The sequence below is a fragment of the Orcinus orca genome, chromosome 5 (genome assembly GCF_937001465.1).
Source record: "Orcinus orca chromosome 5, mOrcOrc1.1, whole genome shotgun sequence".
NCBI classification, from domain to species: domain Eukaryota; kingdom Metazoa; phylum Chordata; class Mammalia; order Artiodactyla; family Delphinidae; genus Orcinus; species Orcinus orca.
In genome coordinates this window covers 133,636,215-133,656,593 of record NC_064563.1, presented here as the reverse complement: position 1 = coordinate 133,656,593, position 20,379 = coordinate 133,636,215, and the positions used below count along the sequence as shown (strand labels likewise).

The window sequence follows — 20,379 nt, the reverse complement described above, 5'->3', positions numbered from 1 at the left end:
CCACCTACTGATTATTCTAATGGTCTTATGTTAGGATCTAAGAATAATAGCAAACCAAACTCAAATCCCATCATCCCATGCTCTTCCCACAGATGGAAAGAACAGCAGGCAAGAAAAGGCCTTGAGCAACAGCCATGAGGAACTACGTAACAACCAGTCCTCATGCAGAGCTTGAGAAGAGATGCAAGTTAATTAGCAGTATTTACAAGAGCTTGGATAACTGCTTCTAAAATCAAGGACTGAACCTCTAATAATGGGATGATATTGGCCCCCCGCCAGTGAAATAGCTTCAAAATGCCCAGTCGAGGAACTGAGTAAAATAATTTGGCACCATTGTCAAAACCTTCTTTTGCCATCCTTCACTCTTGACAAACTTCCCTCGGTGTAAGAAAAAAGAACTGCCTACAATCTGCAAGTGTATTACTTGCTATACAAAAATAATCACCCTGACTTCCATTTCAGGCATTAAAAGAGACCAAATATCGTATTTCCAGGTTTTAGACAACACATTCATATAAACACAAATGTGCATCAGAGCTTTCCATTTGTTGAAGCATTTGTATTTAACATACTCTGCATAGGCATTAAAAGTGAAGGAATTTGTATATGATTAATATCTTCCAAGAACTCTCATCTGGTGGGACAGAGGACGGCACTGCCACCCAATTTGATAAATGGAGAACTTGGCCTGCTGATTTGGCAATACTTCTGACCAGCTACCAAAATAAAAGACAGCACCAACATCACTGCTGACTCACAACTGTCCTGAAGGTTTGAGTTTCCCTCCTTTGGCAGAATATCCTACTTGTACCCTACATGTTTCACCCTCTATACTTCTCTCCTTCTTCAATGCTAAGTTCCAGGCAATAAGATTGTATTAGTCAGAGTTTGCAGAGAAACAAAACTAATAAACATACATATATAGAGAGATTTATTAAAAGAAAATGATTCAAGTGATTATGAAGACTGATAAATCACAAATCTGCCATCTGCAAGCTGAAGACCTAGGAAAGCCAAAGGTGTAGCTCCCATCTGAAGACCAGCAGGCTTGAGACTCAGAAGGAGCCAATGTTTCTGTTCTACTCTAAAGGCAAGAAAGAACCATTGTCCCAGCTCAATGCAGGCAGGCAGGAAGTGTCCTCATAGAAAAGTCAGCCTTTTTGCCCCATTCAGGCCTTCAACTGCTTGAGTGAGGCCCACCAACATTAGGGAGGGCAATCTGCTTTATTCAGTCTTCCAATTTAAATATAAATCTCATGCAAAAGCACCCTCACAGACACACACAGAATAATGTTTGCCCAAATATCTGGGCACCCTGTGGCCCAGTCAAGTTGACACATAAAATTGACCATCTCAGGAAGGTCATTGGAAGCATATTGTGGCAGCTCCCAGGATAATCAGTCCACTCCTAGGCTGCTCCCCTTCTTTGTCTCTTCCTCCTCCAGCTGCCACCATCTTGGACCATGACAACAAGGGACATACCTAAATAATGGCAGAAAAACTGGGGGCTCTGAAGATTGTATGGAGCAGAAACACCATGTCAGCCCAGGACTCTATATCCCCAGTCTTCTACATCAGAGAAGAAAGAAACTTGCACCTCGTTTAATCTGCTGTTATTTGGTGATGATGTTTTGTGGAGAAGGAGGGGATCTGTGAAAGCTGATGCTAATCCTAACTGATATATCTCCCTTTTTCTCCCATTTCACACTACAGGAGAGAATGATGGATTGGGCAACAAATTAGCTAAAATACCTATGACTAGAAAGAGAGAAAACCCTAAGACCTGTGTAGCCCTCAGCTCTACAGTGAAGGTAACAATCAAACTTTATACAGCACAGTAAAGCTTTTGTGCAGCCTTTCATGACATTATATCTTTCCAAAAATAACCTTGTGAGGCAGAGAAGCCTTATGTTTTAATCCTCATTTTTCTCTCTAAAAAACCTAGGATTGTCCTTGCTTAGATGATAATTTGGTTTTGAATTCTTCATATTAAGCTAAGCAAAACCATGCAGTATCAAGTGGGCAACAATATCTTATTCAATAGAATTCTATCCCTTTACAAACATTTATGGGGAGCTTTAAAACTTCTTTATAAATGCAAATTAAGTCTTAAAGCAAGATTATAACAGTGAAATTCTGTTTTAACCTGATGGACACCAAAATGACTTTGCTAAATTCAAACTGCATTTCAATGGAAACCCATGGTCACTGTGGAACCAAAGGGTATTGAGCCTGTTGTTTGTTTGCTGTGATCGTTTGCAGATAAAGCAAGGGAACACTATTATTTGTGTCAAGTGCATATTAGCCTTAAATGCTGGGAGAAATCCTACAGCTGCAAGAACTCTTTAATTGAGCCCAGAGTTTCTCAAACTTGTGTGACCATGAATCAGTTTTTTGTTTTTTATTGTTTTTTTCTTTTCTGGTTTTGTTTTTTATAAATACTTTACATTTCAAACACTGGTGTTGCAAGAGCGTGTTTTCAGAAGCACTATACCACTTTCTACTTTGAGGGCACTTTCTTCTCACTAAACATACTGCAGGGTAAGACAGGGTTGGAGGGGACAGGGGACGGAGGATTACGTGGCTGCACTTGTGGAGTTTTCTCCGTACGACCCTCCTTAATTAGGATTATCAGTATTAGCCAATAAGAATACAGGATTCTAAGTTAAAACTGAACTTCAGATGAACAGCAAAAACGAATTTTTTTTTGTATAAGTATGTCCCATGTGATGTTTGGGACCTACGTATACCAAAAATCTATTTATTGTTTACCTGATTTCTGAAATTCAGTTTAACTGGGCACCTTGTACCTTGTCTGGCAACCCTACCCCTAATCCATCGCCAGGGAGGAGGAGCTTCTGGTCGTCCTGGTTCATATTTCGAGGCATTTAATGGGGCTTTATGACTAAGAAGGAGTGCTGGAGTCAAATCACAAGCCTCTGCTCCCAAGTTTGTAAACAGTCTCTCCATGAAGTTCTCTTATTTCGGCCTCTTTTTGTGCTACGCTTCCTTACAAGGACCCTGAGTAATATCCTGTAAGACTAAGATTTAGGACAAATGGAGATGCCTTGCCTGAGCCTTAATCCTAAATCTCAAACTCAAACCTAGGTTTGCAGAAAGTCTTGCTTTGGGGGTTTTCGCACCAACAATAAACAGGTTCCCTTTTTCTTATTTCTGGACCAGCTAGCTATAGGTCAATGCATGCCGTTCAGTAGGCTTAATATAAGCTATTGCAATCCCTACAACTATTATTCTTATTAGCACCCTAAATATCTGTATTGACAATATTGCAATGGTTGTGTAACGGTTTGGGGGTGGGGGTCAGTGTACTCAAATGCCATCAACACTCATCTCCCTCTACTTTAGAGAAAAGGAGAACAGACCACCAAATAGAGATTTGCACACAGACCACCATGACCCCGTGGTAAGTCTTGGGTCTTCTTTCTTGCCTGGGATCTGGGAATTAACCACTGTGTTCACCGTGTTAATTTCTAGAAATCATAAAACCCCAAAACTTGATTGACTGACCAGATGTTCTAAGAATACTTAGGGCTGGACACAGGAACAAGTTAATTTTTTTTTTTAATCTTAAAAAAAGAAAACACCCCAACTTACCCATAATCGATTTCTTACTTTTTTTCCCAGCTATTTTTAAATAATCAAATCACCATAGTCTCTATAGCATTCTGGAGATTACAGGGCTTGTGAGTCATATCCTTATTTACAGGAATGATGGGGGAAAGTCAGCACTTCAGCATTTACTCCATTTTTGAGAAGTGAACAGGAATTAAAAAGCTCAGGGTGGCGGGAGGAAAGCTGTTTAATACATAATTTTACCTTGTCCTGCTATTTCTTTATCTTTCCCTTTTCAAGACTCAGATCTGAGAGAACTGCCACTGCCCAGACACGTCCAGTGACATACAATATGTTAGTGTAGCAGATGGCAGACACATATTCTTCCTTGTTTGGCTGTTAAAAAACTTGATTCCTCCTTTTTTTCACACTAGCTCAGTCCTTCTGCTCAGAATTTCTTGTCTTAAACTTCTTAGTCCAAAAGAATGAAAAGTTTTTAAAAGAGAAACTCCTTGGGGAAAACTTTGTTTTCCAGCTTGTGTGACTCAGACCATCACCTCATGGCCGTTACTGTAGCCTCGATAATCTACTCTCATAAAAGCCTCTTCTTTTATCTCCCTTCCCCAGAGCTGTCTGAGAAATGTGAAAATAGGAGGACTGATTAGGAACATTTTCAAAGTTTCAGGGAGCAAATTGAAATCGATATGATTTTAACACTAGAACTTAAAACCCCCCTGAGTATATAAGACACTTTTCTTTTGGGGAGCATTTGTTTCTAACCATGGGAAATAATATATTCCCCGTTAATTAAAACATAGAAGGTTAGAACTGGAAGGGTGTTCAAAGAAGCTAAAGGTTAAGGCTATCAGCTTTGTGGGTGATTTCATCTCTGCCTTGTGAACATTTCACATGTGTGACGTGATCTGCACGTCCATCTTTGATTATTACCATTCTTTAAAAATAACATGGACAGGTGGAAAATATTGTCTCAAAAGTTCTAACTGCTTAAGAATATTCTCTTACGAGCTGTGAGTTTGGCAACTTTGAAACATGAAATAAAAATTAAAAAACAGACCATAGAAATCTTCATTAAAAGGCAGGATTATTAGTGTCACTCAATTAAATATGTTAATGATGACAGCGGAGGTAAATTCTGTCTTCTATTCTAAGCCAGGCCACATGATACGATTAAGGGTTTACCATCTCTCTAAGGAGAAAAATAGTCACTAAAATGACTTCTCAAGTAAAATGTATATAATACCCTATACAAATAACCCTATCAACTGTATAGCTAGCTAAATCTATATAGTATAAATAACGCCATACAGTATAGCACTCTAAGCAACTTAAAATGAAGTAACTTAACAAAGAAAACCCTTGAAACATGTTACCCTAGAAGATAATGTGTTAACATGTTGTCCCTGTCCTTGAAAGTCTTCAGTGGCTTCCTATTGTTTCTAGGATTAAGGTCAAAATTCTTAATGTGATCTTCAAGGTCCTGCCTTATCCTGCAACCTCATCTTGTACCACACTCTCCATACCTCTTCATGCTCAGCCACATGGGCCTCCCTCCAAGTCTTTGAACATGCCCCAGGGCCTTTGCACATGTTTCCTCCTGCCTTCTTTGCCTCTTTAGCTCTTACTCATCCATCAGATCTCAGCTCAGTAGTCACCACCTTGAGGAAGTCATCCCAGACTCTAAATCTCAGTTAGATTCTCTTTTGTATATGAACTCATAGACTGTATTTCTTTTCTGTTTGGCACTTACCTCATTTATTTGTTGTATTTTTTTATCTATTGCCGCATAACAAATCACCCCAAAATTTAGTGGCTTAAAACAGCATTTATTGTCTCAGAGTTCCTGAGACTCAGAAACGGGAGCAGCTTGGTGGGTGGCTTTGGTTCAGAGTCTCTCACGAGGCTGCAGCCATTTGCAGCCTCACCTGGGATTAGAGAACTTGCTTCACAGTTCACTCATGTGGCCTCAGGTCCTTACCACATGGGCCTCTCCGTAGGCCTGCTGGAGCCTCTTCAGAACACGGCAGCCAGCTCATCCAGAGCAAGTGATCCAAGAGAGAACGGAGGAGAAGGAAGCTCTGTGTCTTTGTGACCTGGGCGTAGAAGCCACATACTGCCACTTCTGCTTTATTCTGTTTGTCACAAACAAGTTAAGTCCACCCCACACTAAAGGGGAAGAGAAATAAGCTCTACCTTTTGAGGGGATTTTTGGATATATTTAAAACTACCCCAGGTAGGTAGTTAAGTAAATGTTTACCTTCCCTACTAGACTAAGGATTCCTTGACTACTAGACCCACATTCCTGTTGTGCACTGTTGTGTCCCTGACACCTTCCAGATTGCCTGGCAAAGTACAAGCATTCAGAGAAAGAAAGAAGGAAAGAAGGAAAGAAGGAAGGAAGGAAGGAAGGAAAGAAAGAAAGAAAGAAGGAAGGAAGGAAGGAAGGAAGGAAGGAAGGAAGGAAGGAAGGAAGGAAAGAAAGAAAGAAAGAAAGGAAGAAAGGAAGGAAGGAAGGAAGGAAGAAAGAAAAGAAAAGAAAGAAGGAAGGAAGGGAGGAAAGAAAGAAAAGAAAGAAAGAAAGAAAGAAAGAAAGAAAGAAAGAAAGAAAGAAAGAAAGAAAGAAGGAAGGAAGGAAGGAAGGAAGGATGGAAGGAAGGAAGGAAGGAAGGAAAGAAAGAAAAGAAAGAAGGGAGGGAGGGAGGAAGGAAGGAAAGAAGGAAGGAAAGGCAGAGTGAAGGAAGGAAGGGAGGCAGGGAGGGAAGGTATAAAGTCAATTTGCATTTGAATCCCAGCCCTGCGAAACACTGTACAAATTATGTAACCTTACTTTCTGGCTTTGGGGAATGGGGATAATTATAGCTACCTCTCAGGCTGTTCTGAGAATTAAATAATACAGCCTATATGATGAACCTGGATTTTTCTGGTACAGAAAGGGCTCATTAAACATTGCTTTTATTCATCTTTTTGCTTCAATGACACCTGCCATCCATCCCAAGGCACGTGGGTTCTCCTTCCCATTTTGTCTCTCCCAACCCTACTAGTCTGTTCCTCCAATCCAGCTGCTGCCACTCTCCCTTGTTGCACAGTCCTTCCTATTAGCCTGACAATTTCTGGTATCCATCCGTCCTGTACACCACAACCCTATTCATTGTCTTCAAGACCAGCCCTGACCATTCACTCCTCTTTTCAAAATGTTTATTTTGTCCAAACTCTCCCACAACCAGGGCCCAGTGGAGCTTCTCAACTTAATTTGTCACTATCCCCCTACATATACCCTCTGAGAAGACCATCTACTGCCTCCCAAAGTGTGGAACACTGGGATTGTGTCATTCATTTTTGCTGTTATTCTGCCTTGCACTTGGTAAGTAAATAGTAAACTTCTGTTGAATTGAATTTGAATTCCAGATCCCTTTTAGTTCCTTGTTTGTACTGAGTTAATGATACATCCAAGCCCAGGTACCAGAATGACATCAAGATACCAACATCAATGAGAAGAGAGTGGGCTTTTAGTCACCTGTAACCACATTCTTTTATGTCTATGTAAACTAAATGGCCCACAAATAGCAAATTCTTTAACAGAGCAGTTACACAGTATAATGTGGGTTACATTTTCTTAAATTCTCTAAAGCAAGCACTTCATCTTAATACTAATAGAACCTCTGTGCTCATTTTTAATGCTCTATAAATTTTTCATTATTGCTAATAGCAAGAACATTGTAAATATATTTGAAGATATAAAATTCTTAAATGATTCTGTGTTATACAGACGATAGGCAGCGGTAAATAAGATTGGAGGAAATTTGTCAAATGAATGAAAAGATGAAACTGACAATATAAGAAATTTTGCCTTTAGGTTTCTCTGACAATGCTACAAAAGTAGATGTTTTTATATTTTTAATGAATAAAAGTCTGCTTAAAACTCACCCTTCTATGTTGAATCACTATGCTGTATACCTGAAACTAATATAATACTGTAAATCAGCTATACTTCAATTAAAAAATATTAAAACACACACACACCTATAGAAATGCTTACTTTTGAGTTATGAATAGATATCTTTTGGAAACAGTAAAATTCCAGGCTGAGACTAGAACAGATATGAAAACTATTTACTCAGTGTCTTCTTAACATAATAACAGAGTGTTCAAATATTTTGACCTTGTAAAATTATTTTCATTCTAGTAGAGCAGAGAGATTTTGCAACTATATTTCCATGCCCTCCCCTCCCATTTTCTATAAGGTGCCATGACTGCTTGAATTCTGTAAATACGTATAACCCTCTTCAGATGAGCAGTGATCAACAAATAATCGTTGTATTTAAAGCTAGGTAACTTACCCTTCATCCTTCCATTCCATTGACCTTAGATTTATATAAATTTAGTCAACAAGTCCTTCTTTATATTAGTATATATAAGCCTTGGGGTTCTTTTAAAAAGAAGGGTCTACCAGGATAATAGGGACTTTCACCTTTAGTTAAATGTTAAAGCAGCTGAAAGGTGAATAGGCTCATATAACATTCAAACGTTGAGAGCTATTGAAAAGCTTCATTTTACAAATGAGGAGACTGAGGTTAAGGATGCTAAGGACCTTATGGAAACACACCATATGACAAGAAACCCATGGCCCTGCATCATGTTTCCGCTTGGCATTTGCCCAGCTGCCCAGTGATTAGTCTAACCCAAGGTGCATCAACCTCTGTGCCATTGGCATATTGGGCCAAACAATTCTTCTTTGTTGTGATGCTGTCCTGTGTATTGCAGGATGTCTAGCAGCATCCCCAGACTCTACTCTCCAGATGCCAGTAGCACCCACCCCCTCATCCTTGTCGTGACAACAAAAATATCTCTAGACTTTGCCAAATGTCCCTTGAGGGTAAAATCACCCCCAGTTGATAACAACCAGTCTATCCCAGGCCATCTTGTTGCTTTAATCAGCTATTCTCTTTTATGTTTTCTGGGCAAATACTTTAAGACACTAATGATCATATTCAGTATAGAGCTCTGAGTTATTTATATGAGAAACCACAGTCTTACAAGAAAAGGGACTTCACCGCTTTTTTGGCACTTCCAAATACAACTAAGAACAAATTCTGACTAGGGTTAACCCATCCCAACTTGTAGCATAAATTGAGGTTAAGAAAGAGACAAAATACAGACTGAGGGTTTTGATCTATGTTTAATGAAAAAGAAGTTACAGGAATAGAAATGGACATAAAACAAAGAGATCAATTTGGAAAACTATGGTGATAGATAGAACAAGGGAAAAATCGTTTTAGTCTTTAATTTACTCATATATTCTTATTAATCATTGATCCAAAACATCTCCTTAAATCCAAAACAGAGTAATAGTTAGAATTTTACTGTTCAAATTACTCGGCTGTTTTCATGGGAACTCACCAAGGTAATGTCCAAACAATACTTTTCCATTTCTCCCAGAACACACACAAGCAAAGGCAGAGATGTTTACCACGAGGTAACGTAGCATGGAGAAAATGCAGCCTTATCAGCTCTTTATTACAACAGCAAGTTAGCACTGGCAAATGTGCTTCTGGCACAAACATGCTTTCCGCTAATATTTTCATGAGAAAGCTTTTATGATATGCAACCATTTATTCTTAGTACAATCAATCATTGAGGGATTAAACCTAACTCTGGTGAACATAAATATATTTGGAGAAGTTTCTGACAGTTCAGATTAGAGCACCGTAGAAATATTGAAGATGTGAAATTTTAAAATACACAGATAAGAAACTGCAGTGAGCATCTTACTAGTTTGTATCATGGCTGAATTCTGTTCATGATTCTTAGTAGAATCAGTCAATGTTCTATTTCTATCATTTTCTACCGAGATCTACAGTATGATCGTATCTTGCTAAATAAGAAAAAAAAATATCTTTGGAAACGAATTATGATCTCTGAAAACATCTGGTAATAGGTTTGTTTCAATTACCTTCTTTAAAATAAAATAATCCTTCTCTCAAACTATATCAGGCAAGCATTAAACTCGTTAGTATAGACGTTGGCCATGTGGGTAATAAGGAGAAGCAATAGATTTTACTCACTATCCCTTTAAAATAAAAACCTTTTGGCCAGTGCACAGCAGCCACCAACCTCTTATGCTCACATTGAATAATTTCAAGTTAGGACGAGCCCTGTCTCTTCTGATACTGTATTCTAAGTTTCTCCAGTTGTTCTATACATTGGGACTGGGCCAGCTTCAATGTCCGATTCTCCTCCGTCAGTGCCTCAAATTCCCGAGCCAGCTGAGCGGCATCCAGCTTCTCCTTTTCTGCCTGATCCAGCTTGGCAATGAGCTCCTTTCTGAAGATTCAGGGGGGCAGGTGAGGAAGAAGCATAAAACATAATGCGAACAGATTGAATTATACAGCAACAGCATAACGGAAGTGGAATATGTCATTCTACTCTTCCAAATTTTACCCATCTCTGCTTGCCTCCTTACTTTTATTTTTCCAACTTCACAAATGTTAGATGCCTTTATTTTATTCCAGCACCTCGTCTAGATATATCCAAAATACTAAACATATACCAGCGCAGATACAGAGAACAAATGTATGGATACCAAGGGGGAAGGGGGGAATCAGATGAATAGGGAGATGGGGATTGACATATATCCACTATTGATACTATGTAGAAAATAGATAACTAATGAGAACCTACTGTACAGCACAGGGAACTCTACTCAATGCTCTGTGGTGACCTAAATGGGGAGGAAATCTAAAAAAGAGGGGATAGAAATACACATAAAGCTGATTCACTTTGCTGTACAGCAGAAATTAACAAAGCATTGTAAAGCAAATATACTCCAATTAAAAATAAATAAATAGAAATAAAACATATACCAGCAAAAGCTCAATAAGTCCTTTGACAGTCAAAAGGGGTGATCTTTTAAAGAGTACAACAAATTATTAAAAATTATGACTATTTTGTAGGAAAAAAACAGAAAAATTTGTTTATAATTTAAGATGCTATTGTCTTACAGGTAGGTGAATCATAGTTTGTCCCTTACCTAAGTTTTGTCCTTCAAATTCAGTTATTATCTTCTTTTGTTTTCTATTTCTGAGTTTAACAAATCTTTACTAGGCAAAGTAACAAATCTTTATGAAGAAATTCCAGTTGCCTCCTGCAGATATTATTTTCCATGTCTTTCCCTAGCCCTTATATATATCTTGTCGCCCTAACTAACAAAGCAATATCTCTATGTTTGGTGCTGTCCTGACTCCTGAATTTAGGAAGAAAGCTAAGGTTATTGGAGGGAACTTGTAGTGATAACGCCTAAAACAATAAATATTTGTAAATAATTCATTGATGTAGATACACATAATAAGGAACTAAAGATTTGCAGTCTATATTTAGATTTAATAAACATGACAACCCAAAACAGGTCCATTCCCCTTATATGTGTCAGTTAATCCTAAACTAGACTTAACTGAATTTTCCTTTGCCTCAACATAAGGGTATGTCATATTTCTTTCTCCTCTGTATGCAAAAGTGCAGAGACCTGGAAGACCACTTGAACTAAGTGATTAAACTTGACATCATTAGTAATGAGACCAATAGATGCCCCATGCATCACAAAAGACACAACATCTTTTCTGTGGTATTCCTGCCAAAAAATGCACACATCAGACAACCTCAAATTGAGGGAAATGTTACAAAAGCATTTGAAGCCTGTATGCTTCAAAATGTTAAAACTGCTTCATATTTAGAAAAACTAAAGAGAAATGGCAATGAAATGCAATGTGCAATTCTGGATTGGAAAGAAAAAAGCTGTGAAGGACATTTTTGGGAAAGTGATGCAATTTAAATATGGCCTGTGAATTAGATAATACTACTGAATCAATGCTAAATTTCTTAATTTTAATTATTGTATTGATGTCAAGTGAGAGAATGTCCTTGTTCTTAGAAAATACTCCCTGAAGTATTTAGGGCTATGGAGCATGATATATATATATACACACACATATATATAATTGTATATGTGCATGTGATATAGATAGATGGATAGATACCCCAACTCTCTAAGAGAGAAAGAGAGAGAGAGCCCCAGTAGTATGTAGCTTTGGGAGAGGGAGAATAAAGCACAACTGGGGAAATTCTTCATAATTAATGAATGCAGTGAAGGAAGTATGAGGGTTCTTTTTACCATTTTTGTAACTTTTCTGTAAATTTGAAACTATCACACAGTTGCCCCAGGAAAAGGATAAAAAGCAAATCAGAATAGAAGTTCTAGTATTTTCTTCCTGCATTCAACAGACTGCTTTGTGTACCCAATTTGGTGACCACTGAGCAAAACCAGGCACCGGAAAGAAAGTGCCCAACAGGGACAAAGGGAAGATAATCTGGAACATTCATATGCATATACACAAGGTTCCTTTGGGCTCTTATTGATCTTTGAATCTTCCATAGTATTTGGAATATAAAGGCCCCCAGAGATAAATTAGAAGTTTGAGATTAACATATACACACTACCATATATAAAATAGTTAAACAACAAGGACCTACTGTATGGCACAGGGAACTATACTCAATATCTTGTAATAACCTATAATGGAAAAGAATCTGAAAAAGAATTTATATATATATATATATATATATATATATATATATTTGTATAAAACTGGATCACTTTGCCATACACCTGAAACTAACACAACCTTGTAAATTAACTATACTTCAATTTTTTAAAATGGTTTAAAGAAAGAATATAGGGAATTCCCTGGTGGTCCAGTGGTTAGGCCTCCGCTCTTCCACTGCAGGGGGCATGGGTCTGATCCCTTGTCAGGTTCAGTGAGGCCAAAGGGGGGGAAAAAAAAGGAATATAAAGTCTCCCATTAAATATTTATTGAATAAATATAATTGAAGAGTAAGGTACCTCAGAGACAACATATATTTTAAAGATGAGGAAACAGAAACTCAAAGTGCTTAATATAATTGGAAAAAGTCACACACCTAATAAGAAGCAGCCATGAATCGAACCTGTCCTTCTGATTAAATGCTTAAGGTTCTTTGCCTCTAAACATAGTTTAAGCAATAAATGTCAATAATTAAATATTAGTAAAGTTTCTTACGTAACTATCTTAAAGAAATTGATTAGTAAAATTTATGTAAGTAAAAAGAGACACGCCTCTAAATCCCTCACCCATCAGATCATCTACTCCTGTTCTTTTCTTCCTTTCAAATTAACTGTGTCACACAAATAATGGCTACTGTCCAGGCTCCATATCTGACCTCATTTAAAATTCCTGAGGATATCTGTTATTAGTTTTGACTAACAGGGAAAATAAATCACAGATTTTACAACTGAAAGGAATGGTCATGATTGTCTAATCCAATTTTCTTGCATTGGAGAAAGTCAATAATAATTTCTTCCTTACTGGAATCAAGAAGACTCAACTGATAGGTTTCTAAATTAATTTCATGTATTTGATAAGCAGTTACACATCTATTTAATGAATACTGTCAAAACGTCTGTTGCCTCCTGTCCAAGACCTATTTATATAGAAAAATTGGTGCTCATTCATTAGCAATTCATAATTAAACCCCAGCACATCAACCTACAAAGATAATCTTATAAATAGATGATCTGGGGAGCAAGTCAATATGTACAATTGGCTAGAATGTGGTCCTGCCTTTGATTTCTTGTTTATCATTTCCCTTCAGCGTAATGTGATAAAGGTGTAGAAGATCATCATTACAGGAATCTTATTTATACCATAGTTTTCCAGATGATGTACCTCAACAGTGAAAAGGTCATAACCTTGGGTCCACCATAGATCATCTGCTGGCCCCATCCTAAGCCACATGCCTGGATAAGTTTTTATTTGCTAAAACAAGTGGGGGAAGGGGAAATCCAAGTGAGTCGGTAAAGAGAACTAAAACTTTCTGCAAACTAATTTCAAAATTAAGGAGATTCTTTATGTTGTAGGAGGTTGGGAAATGGATTCATCATTAGTACAAGTATTTCTCTGTTTCTGGAAAGACCAGAACTCTTGGAACTTTCTAAGTTAACTAAAGACTTTTATTTGGAAAAGACAAAATCCTAGGCAGTTTAGTCCCCAGGAGCTAAAGCGTTTTGAATAATAATGTAACAAAGGGTCTTCCCTGGTGGCACAGTGGTTAAAAATGCACCTGCCAATGCAGGGGACATGAGTTCAAGCCCTGGTCCAGGAAGATCCCACATGCCGCAGAGCAACCAAGCCTGTGCGCCACAACTACTGAGCCCGTGCTCTAGAGCCGCGAGCCACTACTACTGAAACCCACGCACCTACAGCCCGTGCTCCTCAACAAGAGAAGCCACCGCAATGAGAAGCCCACGCACCACAATGAAGAGTAGCCCCTGCTCGCCACAACTAGAGAACACCTGTGTGCAGCAATGAAGACCCAATGCAGCCAAAAATAAATAAAATTAAATTAATTAATTTAAAAAAATAATAGTGTAATAAAATACTGTCTTCATCATAGGAGAATTTTAGCTTAAATTGTGATTTAGACTGTACTGTTAGTGGTTCTTGAAAGATGTGTGTTCTAGCACCAACATTTATACACAGGAGAGGAGTAGATGCTTCAAGATGACATAAAGGATGTGAAAGTTCACCTTCATCTTATGCAGGTGAAGGAACAATAAATGGTATTGAAATGGAATTTCCAAAACACAGTCTAGACTTTGGTATTGAAGCCCTACAAATGAATTATGCAGGAAGAATAAATTTACCCTATCTTCTGGGAGCCAAAGGGCAACACCTTACCTTTGCAGGAAGAAGTAAGATTTGCTCTAGAGTTTCTCAGCCTTGGCACAATTGATCTTTTGGGCCAACTCTTTGTTGTTGGTGGCTGTCCCAGACATTGGCATTATAGAAGGTTTAGCAGTATCCTTGGCCTCTACTCCCCAGATGTCAGTAGCACCTCCCCTCACCCCACATCATCACAACCAAAAATGTCTCTAGACATCGCCAATGTCCTAGGGGTAGGAGGCTGAGGAATCAGTCTAGTTAAAAACCCCTACTCTATAGGAAATGGAGATTTCCACTATCAATCACCCGAAAAAGAGTTAAATTCTGGGTTAGGAATAACGGGAAAGGCAAAATGTTTTCCTCGTTCTGTTTTTTGTTTGTTTCCTTATTTTAATTAACTAAGTAATTTTATTAAAGTATAGCTGCTGTACAATATTATATAAGTTACAGGTGTACAATACAGTGATTCACAAATTTTAAAGGTTATACTCCATTTATAGTTATTATAAAATATTGGCTATATTCCCTGTGTTGTACAATATATCTTTGTAGCTTATTTTATACCTAATAGTTTGTAGCTCTTACGTGCCTACCTCTATACTGCCCCTCCCCTTTCCCACTCCTCACTAGTAACCACTAGTTTATTCTCTATATATGCTAGTGTGCTTCTTTTTTGTTATATTCTCTAGTTTGTTGTATTTTTTTAAATTTCACATATAAGTGATATCATCAGTATTTGTCTTTCTCTTAGACATAGACTTAAAATAACTATGATTAATATATTCAAGAAATAGAAGAACAGATGATATATTTCAATAGAAGACTGGAGTCTACCAAAAATATCAACAGAATACATTAATTGAAAAATTAGATGAATTCCAAGTAAAATCTAGAGTTTGTTAATAGTAATATATCAATGTCAGTTTCTTAGTTTCGACAAATGTACCATGGTAATGTAACATGCTAACGACTGGGGTAACTGGCTGAGGGAAAAATGTTTCCTCATTCTGCTCCCCTAAAGATTGAAGTTTCTTTCCTTAGCAAGAGAGACAAAATTAAAGGCACTCTCACTGAAGAGAGGTAAATATTCTGTCCCTTTTAATGTGGTTCCAGGCAGAGAGGATTAGGTGGAGAGATACCTGGGAATGAGATTCCAGTTAAAAGACTGGACTGCCTATAATTAGGTATAAAAGGCCCAAATCATTATGACTGGGGCATAAATGGAAAGTGTAATCTCACAGTCTAATGAAATCTGGTATATTGGGATTTCACATAAAACTAAATCCTCAAACAAAAGGATCCCCTTGTCCACACGGGGAGGGGGAAGGGTAAGCTGGGATGAAGTGAGAGAGTGGCATGGACATATATACACTACCAAATAAAATAGATAGCTAGTGGGAAGCAGCCGCATAGCACAGGGAGATCAGCTCGGTGCTTTGTGACCACCTAGAGGGGTGGGATAGGGAGGGTGGGAGGGAGACACAAGAGGGAGGAGATATGGGGATATATGTATATGTATAGCTGATTCACTTTGTTATAAAGCAGAAACTAATACACCATTGTAAAGCAATTATACTCCAATAAAGATGTTAAAAAGTAAAAAGAATCCCCTTGTCCACACCTCTGCCTCTGAGTGAAGAGCCAAGACAGTTCTTTGGTCCTTCTACTCATTCACTTGACAAGTATTTGTTGAAATCCTATTGCAAACCAAGCCCTGTCCTCAATTCTCTATAGACTGTTAGTCTCGGGGGGTGTATCTCCACTGTTGGAAAATGAACTCAAAACCTATAAATTATACAAAAGGCATCTTATCCATATTAGACATCTTAGGAATGAGGATAGAACTTTCCACACATTACTACATACCCTGCAAACACTGTGGAGAAATACCTCAATTTATTGTTTCTTTATGACAGTGGAAACCTGCTTTCTGAGGGCTGTGTAAAGATTTAAGAAAAATGTGCCTGGAATAAAAAAGTGAGGTTTGGTTTTCAATGTTTTCTAACTGCGGTATCATTTTGCAAAGAAAATTGTACCCTGAAGTGAAGCAAATAAAACACATAAAATTGAACTTCCCCTGTTTGGCCCTTGTACAGTACCCCGCCCCCCCCAACACCCTCACCATCCCCAATCTCTGAGAGGTTTCCTAGAACCCAGTTTAAAAGCCTCTGCCTTCAGGAATGCCCATAAAGAAATAAATGTTTCTGATTAATAATAAAAACCTCTTGTTGGAAATTTCAGGATAAAGTAAATACCATGACTAAAAACAAATCAGAATAGGGCTATTTCTAGACTATGCCTTTACAAATTACTTATGCTCCCTTTTCCCCCATCCTGATATGTTCCCCTCAATGAGATGTTGCTCCTTCAATCATCATTTTGTGTATCTTAAAAAAGGCATGAAAATACAGGTCTTATACTGATTGTGGTACTCTCATATGAAAACAGTTTTCTAATGTTTTGCAACTAAAATTATATAAAACATTTTTAACTCAATAATAAAAAGACAAATAACTCAACTTAAAAATGGGCAAAGGACCTGAATGGACATTTCTCTAAGAAGTCATAGAAATGCCAAAAAGCACATGAAAAGGTGTTCAACATTTTTAGCTATCAGGGAGGTGTAAATGAAAACCAGAAAGAAACATCATTTTACACCCACTAGTGTAGCTATAATCAAAAAGACATAATAGGTGTTGGCAAAATGTGGAGAAATTGGAAACTTCATACATTTCTGATGGGAATATAAAACGGTGCAGCCACTTTAGGAACAGTCTAGCAGCTCCTCAGAAGGTTACACATTGGGTTGTCATATGACTCAGTAATTCTACTCTTAGGTACACACCCAAGTGAATTGAAAAGATACATCCACACAAACACTTATACATAAATGTTTGTAGCAGCATTATTCATAATAGCCAAAAGTACAGACAACCCAAATGTCCATCAACTGACAAATGGCTAACTAAAATGTGATATAACCATATAACGGAACATTATTTGACAATAAAAAGGAATGAAGTACAGTCATACCTCATTTTATTGCACTTTGTTTTATTGTGCTGCACAGATATTGTGTTTTTTTACAAATTGAAGGTTTTTGGCAACCCTGCAATGAGCAAGTCTATTGGCACCATTTTTCCAACAGCATTTGCTCATTTCATGTGTCTGTGTCACATTTTAGTAATTCTTGCAATATTTCAAACTTCTTCATTATTATTATATTTGTAATGGTGATCTGTGATCAGTGATCTTTGATTTTATTATTGGAAAAAAACCACGATTCGTTGAAGGCTCAAATGATGATTAGTATTTTTTAGCAATAAAGTGTTTTTTAATTAAAGTTTGTATGGTTTTTTTTAGACATAATGCTATTGCACACTTAATAGATTACAGTATAGTGTAAACATAACTTTTGTATTCACTGGGAAACCAAAAAATGTGTGGGACTCTCTGTTGTAATACTCGCTTTATTGTAGTGGTCTGGAACCAAACCTGCAGTACCTCTGAGGTCTGCCTGCACTGATGCATGCCACAGCAAGGATGAACCCGGAAAATATCATGCTAAGTGAAAGAAGCCAGTCACAAAAGACCACATACTGCATGATTCCATTTATCTCAAATATCCAGAATAGGCAAATACATAGAGACAGAAAGTAGACTAGTGGTTGCCAGTGGCCGGCGGGAGGGAATGGGGAGTGACCACTCAGGGGTACAAGGTTTGTTTCTGGGGCGATGAAAATGTTCTAAAATCGTGATGGTGGTTTCACAGCTCTGTGAGTCTACTGAAAACCACTGAATTATTTTTTAAGCCCCTGAATTATTTCTTTTAAGTTATATAACATTTTTCAACCTGACTTTTCTAAGATTTTATCTTTTTCTGACAGTCTAAGTCAATCTTTTAAACACCGGAACACCTCGCACAATTTTTCATATATAAAGCAGAAGAGTGGTCTCTCCTCTGAACAAGATAAAACACAAAGCAAGTTTTACTAATGGTAAATCTATTTGTAGAACTAATTATAGTTTAACCATATATTTTTTAAACTGCCAAACAATTCAGTGATAAATATCAAACGCCATAAAATATCTGTACCTCACTTCCATGAGTTTCCATTACATACACAAAACCTGTATGTGTTCTATAAAAATGCTTAGAATATTTATTGAAAAAAGTATGTATACATTTTATGTTACTATATAAGCAATTATATAAAAAATACCTATTCACATCCAAAAGGCCTAGAAAAAATAGACAAAAATGATAGTAGGAGTTCTGTAAAGATGTCAGAATTCTTGGTAAATTTTTAAAGCTTTCAATAAAATTGTCATTTTTTTCCAGTTAAGAAGAGAAAAATTTCCAATGAAAGTAAGAACAAGCTTTTTGCATATCACTGGTCAATAAGCCAGAAGCTATTCTTTAAATTAAATTCATCCCATGCTGAATTTGTAATCCCAGAAAATGTTTGACTGTCTTTATTCACCCAACAGACATGATTTAAAACAATAGTTATAATCAACTCTTCTCCCCTCCCCTCTGCGAAGTCTCCCAAACTAGGTCCAGGGAGACCCCCTCTGGAGATGAGAGAGAAGTTCAGCTTAACCTGTGCCCACATGGCTCCAATATTCAAAAACTCTCTTTTAAAATACCTGATTTAGTGACTCTCTGTGTGTCCAGCATATGCTAGCCAATCACTGGAAGCAACATAATCAGCCACACTTTATTAAATGATGGGGAAGAAATTCTCATCCAAATCATCAAAAAAATGGAGAGGGAATTTACTTGGGTCAAATCCATTTGGCCCAATTTATCTTGCTTGAACACAAAGACTGTTCAGGAAAATACCTGTTGTAAGATGAATTTCTGCTTCAGTAAAGTGTTAATGAAAACACGGATCACCCATAACCCTTGGAGGACCAAGTTCATTTATTTATAGATATAAAATATCACCCTACTTTGAATTTTAACAATTTATCTTAGCAATTCTTTATTGCTGATATTGACTCCATATTTTAAATACAGACAATACAAATTACAAATTTAAAAAATGCATACATGGAGGATATAACAGTTTCCTATCATCAGCTACTCTAAATCACCCCTATTCGTATTTTACCCTACGTGCAGCTCCCTATTCAGTGATTACGATCCAAAGAGATGTTCAAGGTTATCCAGGTCTGCAGAGAACTATACATAGTCAGAAAGGACAGAAACTTCAGTGGATAGCTATTGATAACACTAGCCCACAAAAAGTGCCCAAAGAATCATTCCAGTGAATTTTCCTTCATCCAGGAAAAGCACTGATCACTGTGGGATGGTTGGGCTAGGGATACAGGCTAAGCTCTTTTCAAGGATAGCATTTGGACAGGTGAAGAGGAAGGAGGGAGACTCTATACTGAGAGCCTGGTGTGAGCAAGGGCACCGAGGTGGACAAAGTGAATAGGTCAACGTAGCTGAAGATGAAGGATGAGCTAGAACATTCTGCAGAGGTACTAAGGCCCAAGGTAGATCTTTCAATCCAGGCCAAGCACTGGGTGCCCTTCTCTAGCAATAGGAAACCATAGGTAGGGAAAGCAATTATAATATTACATTGATCAAGATTTGAAGTAACAAGTCCTGATCCCAAATGGCAGAAGTGGGAATGAAGAAAAGGAACTTGAGAGACCTTATAAAAAAGAAAGGAAAAAAAAAATCAAAGAATTTGGTCTTTGTCTCTTATCTAGTCAATTATTAGGAAGAAAAGAAAAAAAAAAGACAACATCATGGTTTCAAGAAAACTCCAAAGTTCAAAGAGGTTTAAGGAGGAAGTAAGATTAGTTTTGCAGAAACAGCAGGAATATGTTTTAATAAAAGAGCAGATGAATCACTCTCATATTGTTATCCTATTGTATTTTTTAATGCAATATACAAAAATATAAACTTACAAAATATATAATTTAGTGGGTAAGTCTTGCATTGCCCCTACCCAAAAAAGCTACACATGGGGTTAATTTAAATAACACTGTACTTCCAGTCTAAAGTGTTTACAAATAAATA

The 20,379-nt window shown here is 37.4% G+C and overlaps 1 protein-coding gene across 2 annotated transcripts in view; it reads right to left on the bottom strand.

Annotated features, from left to right (window-relative positions):
• Positions 1–8,748: 8,748 nt before the first annotated feature.
• The window catches only part of MAP3K7CL (MAP3K7 C-terminal like), a 40,176-nt gene continuing 28,545 nt past the window's right edge, over positions 8,749–20,379 (bottom strand). For both annotated transcript variants that reach the window (XM_004264498.4, XM_049710087.1), the window contains exon 5: positions 8,749–9,912. In XM_004264498.4, coding sequence (XP_004264546.1) covers positions 9,732–9,912 — 181 coding nt within the window. In that variant the 3' untranslated portion in view covers positions 8,749–9,731. The remainder of the gene's footprint in view (positions 9,913–20,379) is intronic.